Source organism: Cervus elaphus, chromosome 21 (genome assembly GCF_910594005.1).
Source record: "Cervus elaphus chromosome 21, mCerEla1.1, whole genome shotgun sequence".
Lineage (NCBI taxonomy): Eukaryota > Metazoa > Chordata > Mammalia > Artiodactyla > Cervidae > Cervus > Cervus elaphus.
In genome coordinates, this window is record NC_057835.1 from 46,804,015 (window position 1) to 46,816,014 (window position 12,000).

The following is a 12,000-nucleotide window of genomic DNA, read 5'->3' on the forward strand; positions in this document are numbered from 1 at the left end:
CAGTCCAAGGGGTCACCAACAGTCAGACACGACTTAGAGACGAAACAGCATCTTCATGTGCCGAGTTCAGTACCTTACATGGGGTGGTTGAGACAACCTTGTTTGTAGGTGTTTTTTTTTTTTTTTTTTATGTATAATTTTGTTTATTTATTTTTGGCTGTGCTGGGTCTTTGCTTCTGCACGCGAGCTTTTCTCTAGTTGTGGTGAGCAGGGGCGACTCTCTAGTTGTTGTGTGTGGGTTTCCCCTGTCGTGGAGTGCAGGCTCTACGGCCCTAGGGCACATGGGCTCAACTGCTGCGGTGTACGGGGGTTTAGCTCCTCAGTGGCAAGTGGGATCTTCCCAGATCAGGGATCGAATTCATTTCTCTTGCATTGGCAGGCATTTTCTTTACCACTGAGCCACCAGGGAAGCCCATTAATAGATTCTCTACTATGATTCCTCACTTTTTTTTTTTTTTTTTTAACTTTGACGGACTTTTATTAGAGAAATTTCCCCAAAAATGTTAATTTTTACCAAGAGTACCTTTTATCAACAGTGTTAGATTGTATTATCTGTGTTTTTTTTAATCTGTGTTTTTTAATTAATTTTTTATTGAAGGATAATTGCTTTATAGAATTTTGCTGTTTTCTGTCAAACCTCAACATGAATCAGCCATAGGTATACATATAGCCCCTCCTTTTTGAAGCTCCCTCCCATCTCCCTCCCCATCCCACCCCTCTAGGTTGATACAGAGACCCTGTTTTAGTTTCCTGAGCCATACAGCAAATTCCCATTGGCTATCTATGATTCCTCATTTCTTAAGTGGAAACAGAGGCACAGAGTAGTCCCATGGCTTCCTCAAAGTCACCCTGGAGCTGGGACTCAAACTCAGGTTCTTTTCTGCAGTGGCAGCTCTAACCACTCAGCTCCACTGCCTGCTTCTCAGGCATGACCTTCTTCCTGCCAGGCGGTGAGCTGATTGTTAAAACTCCCAACCCTGGTGATGCCCTCAGCGCATATAAATTAGCCATCCTTGATCTTCCCAAATATCAAATGAACTTAAACAAGCTTTTATATAAAACTGATCTTTATTGCAATTAAAAAAGAACAAAGACAATTTGATAAGTGCCTTTAATTACAACGTACCTGCTATTTACATGTAATTATACTTCTATATACAGCTTGAATAAGATTCATTACATGTAAACTACAAGATATGACAAGTTAAACTCCAGCCTTTTGGGAACATTCAGAATAGAAATACTACGGGCAGAAACACACAGAAAACAAATACAATTTCAGTACCATTGCTGGATGATGATCGCTATCTGGCCACAGAAGAGAATTGTAAATATGCATCAAATTGAAACTTATTCTTAACATGACTAACAGTATTGCTATTATTTAAACTCTAAACATAACAATTGGATCATTAAAAACAACACAAGTTCAATTTATATAGCACCTTTCTTCCAGAGTTCAAAGCATTTGTATTTATCTATATTATCTCAATTGTCCCCATAACGTCCCTATGAGGTAGGCAATGGTTGGTATCATTATCCCCATTTTGGAGAAACTGAGGCACAGAGTAATTAATCACTTGCTCAAGGTCACACAGTAAAATCAATGCTGAAACGGACCACAGAGCCATGAGCTTGGCTCAAAACCAATGCTTCTCTTTAAACTAAATTGGACCCTCTGAGAATTTAATTCAATACTTCAATTCATTTTTCCAAGAAATAAAAAATGTGCATTTTTTTCTCCCATAAAAATTGTTGAAATACTATAGGCAATAAGCAAACACTCTAGGGCAGATGTGAGACTGATGCCAAGATTCCCCGGAGAAGGGAAAGGCTACCCACTCCAGTATTCTGGCCTGGAGAATGACTTAGCACTCATGCTCTTTTAGAAAGTGTTTATGGAAGTTTCTTATTGGTTTTGTTTTTTCATTACTAGGAGGTTGTTTCCCCAGTTTTACAAAAAGTTGGAATGCAACATATTTGAAAGGTTGTTCCTAGTAACCTACAAATTATGTCTTTACTAGCCATCTCATGCTAGCCACAGGCTTATTTCTGAGTTTACAAAGAAGAAAATACCTAAACAATAATTTATGTCTTTAACATCACCTTTCTCAGTCTTATACACATTTACAGTGTGCTCCTTAAGAGACTCAGAGTGGTAGGTAGTGCGTTGGAATTAGACAGTTTCCAGGGTCACATACACAGGGGCCGGAAGTCATGCCCACATCATTAGTTCAGACTTTACTTCTCATCCCTGCTCTGCCAGCCCCCCACTCCACCCCACCCCAAATCAAATATGTAGTTAGTACTCAGAAAAAAATAATTAAAAAAAGTGTCAAAATCTGAGGCATACAGGACTCTTTCAAACGTTTGTTGACTTGGATGTAAAATCCAACTTTCCCAACACATTCCACGAACTTCTCCCTCTGAGGCAAGCACTGCCAACGGGGCTGCCAAGCTTCCAGGACATCAACAGGCAGCCGTGGCGTGGCCCACAGGAATTCAGTTTCTCGTACGGCTCCAGGTAAAACAAGGGAAGCTTATATTTAAAAAGATGAATGCGAAAAAAGCAAGCAAGCTCGGGTCACGATCATCATGCCAGGTTCATTTATGGGTTTCACATTAAAAATACATAAAAACTTGTCAAAGGAATGTTCAAAGACAGACTAAAGCCTTTGGTTCTAGTCTCTTCGCCTAGGGAAAGGCACTGCTGTCTGTCAGGGAAGCCTTTACTACCTAAATGGGAGCTAAAATTACATTTCTTTTTTTCCTTAAGCGTAAAAAAGGAGAAGGAAAGAGTCTGTTTACACTCATGGTTTCCCACTTGCTGAGTGAAAAAACAAACAAAACAAAATTAAACCAGACATTACAACAAGCCGGTTCTGAAATGCAGGCTCCAGGGGCCAAAACTGGTCTCTCTCTTTTAGCCTTAATTATCCTGTGAAGGGTGCCTAATGGGTATAGCAGGTAGGCTTTCAACAATTAAATGTATAATGAAAATGAAGAGATACCTGTTCTGTTAATTTGGAAAATAATTACACTGGAATACATATTTTAGACCATGATTTTATTTCATTTACTTTGGTAATTCCAGATGAAGACTCCAATTTAACACAGTTTCTGGAATGATCTCTTTTAAGTCAAACACTACCTTAGCATGATGAGAGTGAAGTTTTAAAAAAAAATGAAAACTAAACCCGGCCTGGATCCTCAGATGTATAGAAACAGAGGCCCTCAGTCACTGAATCACCCATTGACTCCAAATGTTGGAGATTTCATCTATAAATGGCCAAGTTATTTTCAACATCTGGTAACTTCAGATGCTTGAACACCATCCTCATTTCCTTGAGACCTAGGAGAGCAGCTCAAACTCGTTACAGCAACGTAACTCATAAGCTCTGTTTCCCAGGGGTGGGGTGTAATAGCTACGGGATTTAAAAAAATGTTACACTCAATATACTTTAGAAATGATTCTTTCTTATAGGAAAGGGTTTTCCCCACCTCCCTCCTAAAACAATCAGTGTCCTTCTACTTTACGGGTAGCTACGGGTCTGCTGTTCCAGGATTTACCTTCAGGATCCGTACATTGTAGGGGCTGTGAACTTACCCGGTGAGGGCACAGTGCTCCTTTTTTTACATTTGTGAGTCTGAATCCTCAATAGAATGTTTTAAAAATTCTTTTTCATTGGCCCTTTAGTGCCAACCACATCTCACAAAAGACGTGGGCAAGAGTATACATGATTGGTGTACTGTGCTTATTAAACCATGTCTGACTCTTTGCAACCCCATGGACTGGAGTTGACCAGGTTCCTCTGTCCATGGAATTTTTCAGGCAAGAACATTGGGGTGGGTTGCCATGTCCTACTCAGGGGATCTTCTGGATCTGGGGGTCGAACCTGCATCTCTTGTGTCTCCTGCATTGGCAGCAGGTTCTTTACCACTGAGCCATCAGGGAAAAGGCTGAGAAGCAATGGTTTACATGGTTAGCAAAGTTCCTGACAAATAACACCTAGCATTTGCTGCCCCAAGTGGGCCTGAGGCTTATCCAGGCAGCCCCTGATGCTGTAAAATGGGAACTGGGCAGAGCTGGGGAATGGTTCCAAGCTGCCAGGCAGGTCTGTGATACTGAAGATTGTAACTGCTATTGGAAAAGAAGGCATGGAATATTCTGGGAGTAGCAGACACACAGGGGCCAAGATGGTGCCATGCAAAGTGACAGAAGGTTTTAAAATTCCAAATATTGAGAATAAAGAAGGCTGAGTGCCAAAGAATTGATGGTTTTGAACTGTGAAGCTGGAGAAGACTCTTGGGAGTCCCTTGGATTGCAACAAGATCAAACCAGTCAATCCTAAAGGAAATCAATCCTGAATATTCATTGGAAGGACTGATGCTGAAGCTTCAATACTTTGGCCACCTGATGCGAAGAGCTGACTTATTGGCAAAGACCCTGATGCTGGGAAAGATTCAGGGTAGGAGGAGAAGTGAACAACAGAGGATGAGATGGTTGGATGGCATCACGGACTCAATGGACATGAGTTTTAGCAAATTCTGGGAGACAGTGGAGGACAGAAGAGTCTGGGGTACTGCAGTTCATGGGGTCACAAAGAGTTAGACACGACGTAGCGACTCAACAATAACAATATTGAAAACAACTCTCCCACTCTTTTGTGAATTGGACAAATTTGACCATTACAAAGACCTTTTGAGACGAGTTACAATGATGCTGTCATGAATTATTTTTGAGTAGTTTTGAGTAAGAGGAGTACTTTGAAACTGATTGGGACCATCTAACAGACAATATGTTACTTTTTTTGGAAACCATTTTTATGAGGGAAAAAAATGCATGCACAGTGAAATGCAAATTCCTATTGTTTAGCGATATTTCAAACTTCCCCTGAAAACATGAGGCACGTTAATACAGCACAAAATTTTAAAGGTAACATTAAAACAATTTACTGTTGCCAATTTAACATATAGAAGTCTGAGGAATGAAAATTACCAACCTTTATAATAAGTTACAGGAAGTGATCTGAGATAGAGCACAATACATTTTTAAAAGTGAAAGTGAAAGTGTTAGTCCCTCAGTTGTGTCCAACTCTTTGCGACCACATAGACTGTAGCCCACCAGGCTCCTCTGTTCATGGGATTCTCCAGGCAAGAACACTGGAGTGAGTAGCCATGCCCTTCTCCAGGGGGTCTTCCCAACCCAGGGATCGAACCTGGGTCTCCTGCATTGTAGGCAGATTCTTTACCATCTGAGCCACATTTTTAAAAAATACTCACAATATGGAAGTGGTGAGCAAAGAAAAGTTGAATCTAACTGCATTAAGATAGATGATAACCAAAATAATGCTTTTAAAAAATCGTTTTTAAAGCAAAAAATGTATCTCTCATGTCATCTGTCATTAAGAAAAATCTGAACTACAATTTCCTAGTTAAATAAAAGAAGAACCTAGAAAAACAATGAAATACTTTATAAGTATTGGAGACTGCATGTAAATACAGCTTCAAAATGAGTAGTAGGGGTAAAAAACCATTTATGAATGTATGTTCTCTTCTAGACCATGATTTTATTTAATTTACTTTGGTAATTCCAGATGACGACTCTAACACAGTTTCTGGATTGATCTTTTAAAGTCAAACATATTCTAAGTGTGTAAAACTTGTCTAGTGATATTGTCAGAAATAATATATTTAAGAAAAGCTACAACACAGAGCAAGAAAATACTACTACAGGACAAAGAATTTAGACTTCACTGCAAATAAAGCCATATTTGATATTATAGACACATGTTCCTATTTTCACATTAGTCACTTATTAACACCAAACATTACACTTTAACTTTTCCCAGTTACACAGTACAATAAGCCTGTCAAGATTTCCAGGAAATAACCATCAGTACCTACTGTGCTTCCAGCAACCAAAGCTAAGCTGGTTGGTACCAGAAATCAACACTTTCAGAATGGCATCACTAGACCACATGGACTCAGAGCAACTATTACCAGGAGCATTTACTCATTTACAAAGTCCTAAATCAGTCTTGAACTGAGGCTCTGAGATTCTAGCCGTGATATGTCACCATCTCAGAGTAGCACGTGATCCTCCACCACTGCTGTTCCTTCTGTGCTAAAATCTCACTGTTTCTGGAGCCAGTGAAGTCAATACCTGCAGGTGATAATGGGCCCTGCTTTTGCCACCTGGTTGTGTGTTGGGGGGTCACTATCCTGGCTCACATGGCCCTTGCTGCCTTTGGCCAAATCTCTCCTCAAATACCTGTCTGAGAAGGACACCTACTTTCATTTCCTTCTGTCAGGTTGAATATTTAGGGAGCTGCATGAATAAAACTGTTTAAACACACCACTGTTTTTCAGCTAAGAGAATGATGGGCATAGTTTAAAATCAGAATTCGTTAACTAGAGAAATTCACTGAGGGCCAGTTAAAAAGGTTTTCCGCTAACTGTCAAATGAAAATGATTGGGGAAAAAAGAAAATGACTGGACAACTGTTTCTTCTGTTCTGCTTTTATGACAATAGTCATCACACTAGTAGGATAAACATTCAAAATACATGACAGGATGTATGCTAATTAATTAAGCACCAGAGTGACTTTATATATATACATGTGCATATATGTACGTGTGTTTACGTAGCCTGCCAGGCTCCTCTGTCCATGGCATTCTCCAGGAAAGAATACTGGAGAGGGTTGCCATTCCCTTCTCCAAGGGATCTTCCCAACCCAGGGATCAAACTTGGGTCTCCCTCATTGCAGGCATATTCTTTACAGTCTGAACCACCAGGGAAGCCCTATATATATAGTTACTGGTAAAAGTAAGTAAATGCTCTAATTTGAAAAATTAAAATCAAATATGAGAGCTAGATCTAGTAACATGCTGAGGTTAAATTTCAGTTCTTTTTGCTAGCTACCTATTGTTAATCTAGCACTCAATTAGAATCAATGCTCAGATTTTAAGGGCAGATAAATCAGTAATTAGCCTTTTTCCTACAAAGGAGAGTGGCACCTTCAAAAGCTTTAATAATCCTAATGATATAATTTAGTGAAGGGCAGGAAAAAAAATATTTGTGCAAAGATATGTGCAAAAATTACTTCCTCCTAGAATTTAAAATCTTCTCAAACATTTCACATAAAACAGGTTACACTTCCCTGCTGGCAGACAATATCTGAGAATCAGTAAAAAATTCTTTGAAACTTTCAAAATACATGAATAAAAGCAAAGATCCTAGGCAAGATTATAATAACCTAGGTTATTCTGGTTCAATGCATACATAATATGGATGTCAAATTGAATTTTAAAGATACAGTAAACTCATTCTTTCTTGATAATTACCTTTCATACATTTAAACTATGTAGCTTTTAAGATGAAAACTTTTTTAAAGAAACCATAGGCTTTCAACCTAAAGATTCTAGCATGAAGTTTCAACAAATAAAACTTTTAAAAAGTGATGAAATTTATGAAATACTGTACTATAGGGTTAAAACAGTGATGCTACATCAATAAAAATACTTCAGTAAGGTACCTAATGGTCTAAAGAGCAGAGCCATCTCCCAAAGCTCACTCTGCTTCTCTCACCCCCTAGCCCTCAGGGATTGTGCTATTACTTACTCTTTCAGGATGTGTTCTGGAGGCCCTTACAGTTCCCTTTTAATACTTTACATCACAACTTATTCTTAGCACAGGTTCTCCAATCGAGAGAGAGATTTCACTGCACACTTTACGGCCATAAGGAATAGCCCTTATTTTGAAACTTCTGGGGGAATTCCGATAATGAAATTTCAAGATGATATGACTATTTATAAAGAGCTTCCCTATCTAGAAACAGCTTTACTCTTTAGAGAACATACCCATTTCCTTGGTCGTAAGTGAGACATCATGAACTACAACTTTTGAGCAATCAGGTGCTCATAAACGACGTGACTGCAGCATGCACAAGGCTGGGTGAGCAGTGTGATGTGGCTGTCAGCAAGTACCAAAGCAACCCCATGATACTGAGGTTGCTGGGTCAGACACATTCATAATAAGCAATGAGAATCACCGGGCAAACCAGTGCTTACAAAGGAGATGAATTCAGAGAGTATGGGCCTTGCACCTTTCTGATAAACTTCTCCCTGATCCAAGGTTATTCTCCCATGATCTTTTGATCAATGATGATTGTGCTTTTATGCACATAAAGTCTTCATGGGAGAGACCAGGCTGATTGGAAAATAACAAGCAAACCATTTACCCCAACTGAGCTACTTTACAATTGCAGAAACGTATTACAGAGCAGTCAAAAAATCAAGCCATGAATGCAAGGAATGGAAAAAAACATGCCCGGGAGCTGGTCCCTACAATTTTCAAGATGCTTCATCCTCCCAACTGCATTCTTTGTCCTAATGAGTGAAAACAGTAAGATTATTCAATCTGAAAAGTCGCAGATGTCACAGAGGTACAGAATAATTGCTTCTTTTTTTTTTTCTTTACAGTGTAGGAAAAGCTTCTTTTCTGTAGCCTACACTACATAATAGCACTTCAACCAGGTTCCTTTTAAAATGAAAAGTGAACAAGTTTCCCAATGTCGGCCTTATAAAATCTAAAGAGATGATTAAATTCAAACCAGGCTGAGCTCTCAATCTGACTTATTTCAGCCACTGATTTTTATAAAATGAAGGGGAAAAAAAAAATCCCAACAGGCAATTTACATTTGCAAGCACCAGGCTACAGAATTCATCACCTATTTCTTTAAAAACATAGCTAAACCTTAATGGAATCATAATACTTTCATAAGGTTAATCGTCAGTCATCCCTAGTCATATCTTATTCCTCTTTCCATTTTTACCATTTCAAATATTTCACTATTGCCTACCACAAACCATTGAAAATGATCATTTATGTTTATTCCACTTATTTCTCCAGTGAGTCAGCTGATTTTTGACCAAGAGCTCCAAGTACCATTTGAAAAGTCACGTCTTTAAAAACCTTCCATGTTTTAAACACTTGGTTAGAAAAAAGATAACAACTACTGGTACAAGCTTATGTGCTTTATGGTGTCTTTTCAAAATGAGAATATAAATCATTGTACATCAAATCAAAATAGTTAATATATATTTTATCTGGCACTTTCTAGAAATTAGGCATTAAACATAAAATACCTTATAAATTTATATAACAAAAATAAATGTTTATATTTTAATCTCAGATAGATTACCTTAGGGGAGCAGTTCATGTATGAACTCCTGCACCGTCAGTGTGGCAGCAGAGATCATCAGAAATACACATTCAAGTCCACAGCCCTTGGGAAGAGATAGATGCAGGGGCTGCCACCCAAACACGTGGTCTGTGTCCCAACGTGGAGATTAAGGCTCTCTGTTTTGGAAGAATGAGCTGGACTAAAACAAGTATAGAAGTACCATGATATTCTTTGAAAATACTGAAAAGACTCTGAAGAGTTTCAAACACTGGGGGGAAAAAAAAACATGTTGACTATAAAAATAAAATAAAGCATCTAACAATGACTTCAAGTACTTTGGAAGAGGCTGCTGACATGGAGTGACAAATCAGAAGGAATGAAGAGCTAGGAAACCCAAGGGGGGTCCCCACTGGTTGGGGCTCGGGTTTCCAGGTGCAGCTCTTTGAAGGGGCTGGGGAGCGGACCGGAAATAGCAACCACAATTTCTCAGCAACGGAAAACACCCACTTGAAGGCAAAGGCCCAGCCTGGTGGGAGAAAATCCTTGGAACGAGCCATTAAAAATTGGAAGATGTCAAAGAGAAAAATGCCATTCATCTTACTATCAGTAGCAGGCAGCGAAGAGGATAGAGGGAGAGAAACCCAGCTCCTGTGAATGGCAGTGTTGCAGGCAGGTGAGCTGTGGTTTTTGAATGTCATTCTTTCTCACCGAGTGGCTTTCTTCATGAAGAGGGTGAGACGGCTGACAGCCGGGATCCTTCTAGAGGGTGTGGGTACTTGACGCAGGCGTGCCTGGGTCTGCCAGGGCTCTGGCAGCAGGGGGCCTCCCTCATTTCTCCCCAAACTGAGAAGCAGTCCTGGCATCTCCAATCGGCTTCCCTTTCCTAAAGCAGCATATGAAGCGTGGCTGACGTCGCTTCTTGTCTTCTGCAGCAGCCCTGGCTTTGCCGGCTGGTCCTAGGCTAGCTGGGTCCTTTCCAGGCTGCTAGAGCCTGGTGATGTCTCGGCATTGCTGCTGCAAGTCCCCGATGCTCTCGTAATCATTCTCCTTTGGGCAAAGGCCATGGTGACTGTTGGTCTCTGAGGCAGCCTTCTCTTCCTCTCTGTTTAGAGTCTGTATTGCTTCGTAATCTGGCTCAGGCTCCTCGCTGGGCCTGCCTGCTGCTGGAAGTGTGCTGACACTATTCGGCATCTTTTCAAAGTCTTTAACGGTGGCATAGAGATCGTTACAGGAAGAGGGGGACCTCGGAGCAGCTCCTTGCATGGAGGTGTAGGAGGCCTCGGGTACTTTAAGTGACTGTCCTGATTTGTTCCCTGGCTGTCCTTTTTTATGCACTGATGAATACATGGCCGAGATCTAGAAAACAAAGGGGAAAGTGAATAAACAAGCTTCAAGCTTGATTCCTCCCTCCCCCTTTTAGTGACAAGCTAGATTCTTGGGACTATGGGGCTGTGTGTCCCTTTAAAAATTTTTTTCTGATTCCCAAACTTTACAGAGATATTATTCACATACAATACATGTAAGTTTAAGGTGTGCAGCATGATGATTTGATACATATATTGTGAAATGACTATCACAATAAAGTTAGTTAACAACTTCTTTACTGTAATTACCATATTTTTGGTGTGTGGTGATAACATTTAAGCTCTATTCTCTTACGAGTATACACACAGTATTGTTAGTTCTAGCCACCATGCCGTGTTATATTTCCAGAGCTTACTATAGATGGAAGTTTGACCCTTTGACCAACATCTCCCTATTTCCCCCAGACCCCAGCATGAGGCAACCACCATTCTACTCTATTTCTGCTTGGCTTTTCTAGATTTCATATCTATGTGAGAATACACAGTATTTGTCTTTCTCTATCTGACTCATTTCACTTACCACAATGCCCTCAAGATCCATCTGTGCTGTTGCAAATGGCAAGATTTTCTTCTTTTTTATGGATGAATAATATTCCATTATGTATACAAGCGTGTGTGTGTGTGTGTGTGTGTGTGTGTAATTACATTTTCTTTATCCATTCATCTGTTGATAGACAGGTTGTTTTCATGACTTAGCTATTGTGAATAATGCTGCAATAAACAGGGAAGTAGAGCTATCTCTTGTAGATAGTGTTTTCATTTCTTTTGAATACACACCCAGAAGCCGATTCTTCACAATCTACGCTAATCCTGGAGTACATAACAACAGAACAATTATATGTGTCGTCTATAACTTTGTAAATAGCATAATTCTATGAAATCCAGGTTCTCTCTAGGTCTGCTGAGGATTTGAGGAAAGCAGGTAGAGTGGGCAGCTCAAGACCCCCAGGACCTGACCTCAGCATCGGGTTTTATTCGATTTCTTTATCACAATGATATTTCACCAGAGGAAAGTTTTGACTGCTTTACAAAAAAGGGTAGAAAACATATATCATACTGGTGATACTCAAAAGGCTGGGCTTCAAGTCAGCAGCAGCAGGATCTGGACATTTTTTGGAAAGGCAAACCCTGGGGCCCCACCCCAGATCCACTGAGTCACAAACTCTGGGGGTGGGTTGATTCTGATGTCCACTAAGTTCGAGAACCACTGAACCAGACTGTTTAAACCACTCTTCCCGCATCACAAAGGTCTAAACAATAGCTTCTGGATGCTGGTTGGCAGTATACATATATCTGTCAGAGGATCACTTTCCACTATTTTTTTTCTGATTTTATTAATTTTATTGAAGGATAATTGCTTTACAGAATTTTGTTGTTTTCTGCCAAATATCAACATGAATCAGCCATAGGTATACCTCTCCCTCTTGAACCTCCCTCCCATCTTGCTT

At 39.9% G+C, this 12,000-nt stretch overlaps 1 protein-coding gene across 5 annotated transcripts in view; it reads right to left on the reverse strand.

The window, feature by feature from the left end:
* Positions 1-1,049: 1,049 nt before the first annotated feature.
* PAG1 (phosphoprotein membrane anchor with glycosphingolipid microdomains 1) overlaps positions 1,050-12,000 on the reverse strand; it is a 161,556-nt gene continuing 150,605 nt past the window's right edge. For all 5 annotated transcript variants that reach the window (XM_043879128.1, XM_043879129.1, XM_043879130.1 and 2 more), the window contains one exon: positions 1,050-10,544. In XM_043879128.1, the coding sequence (XP_043735063.1) occupies positions 10,173-10,544 (372 nt within the window). In that variant the 3' untranslated portion in view covers positions 1,050-10,172. The remainder of the gene's footprint in view (positions 10,545-12,000) is intronic.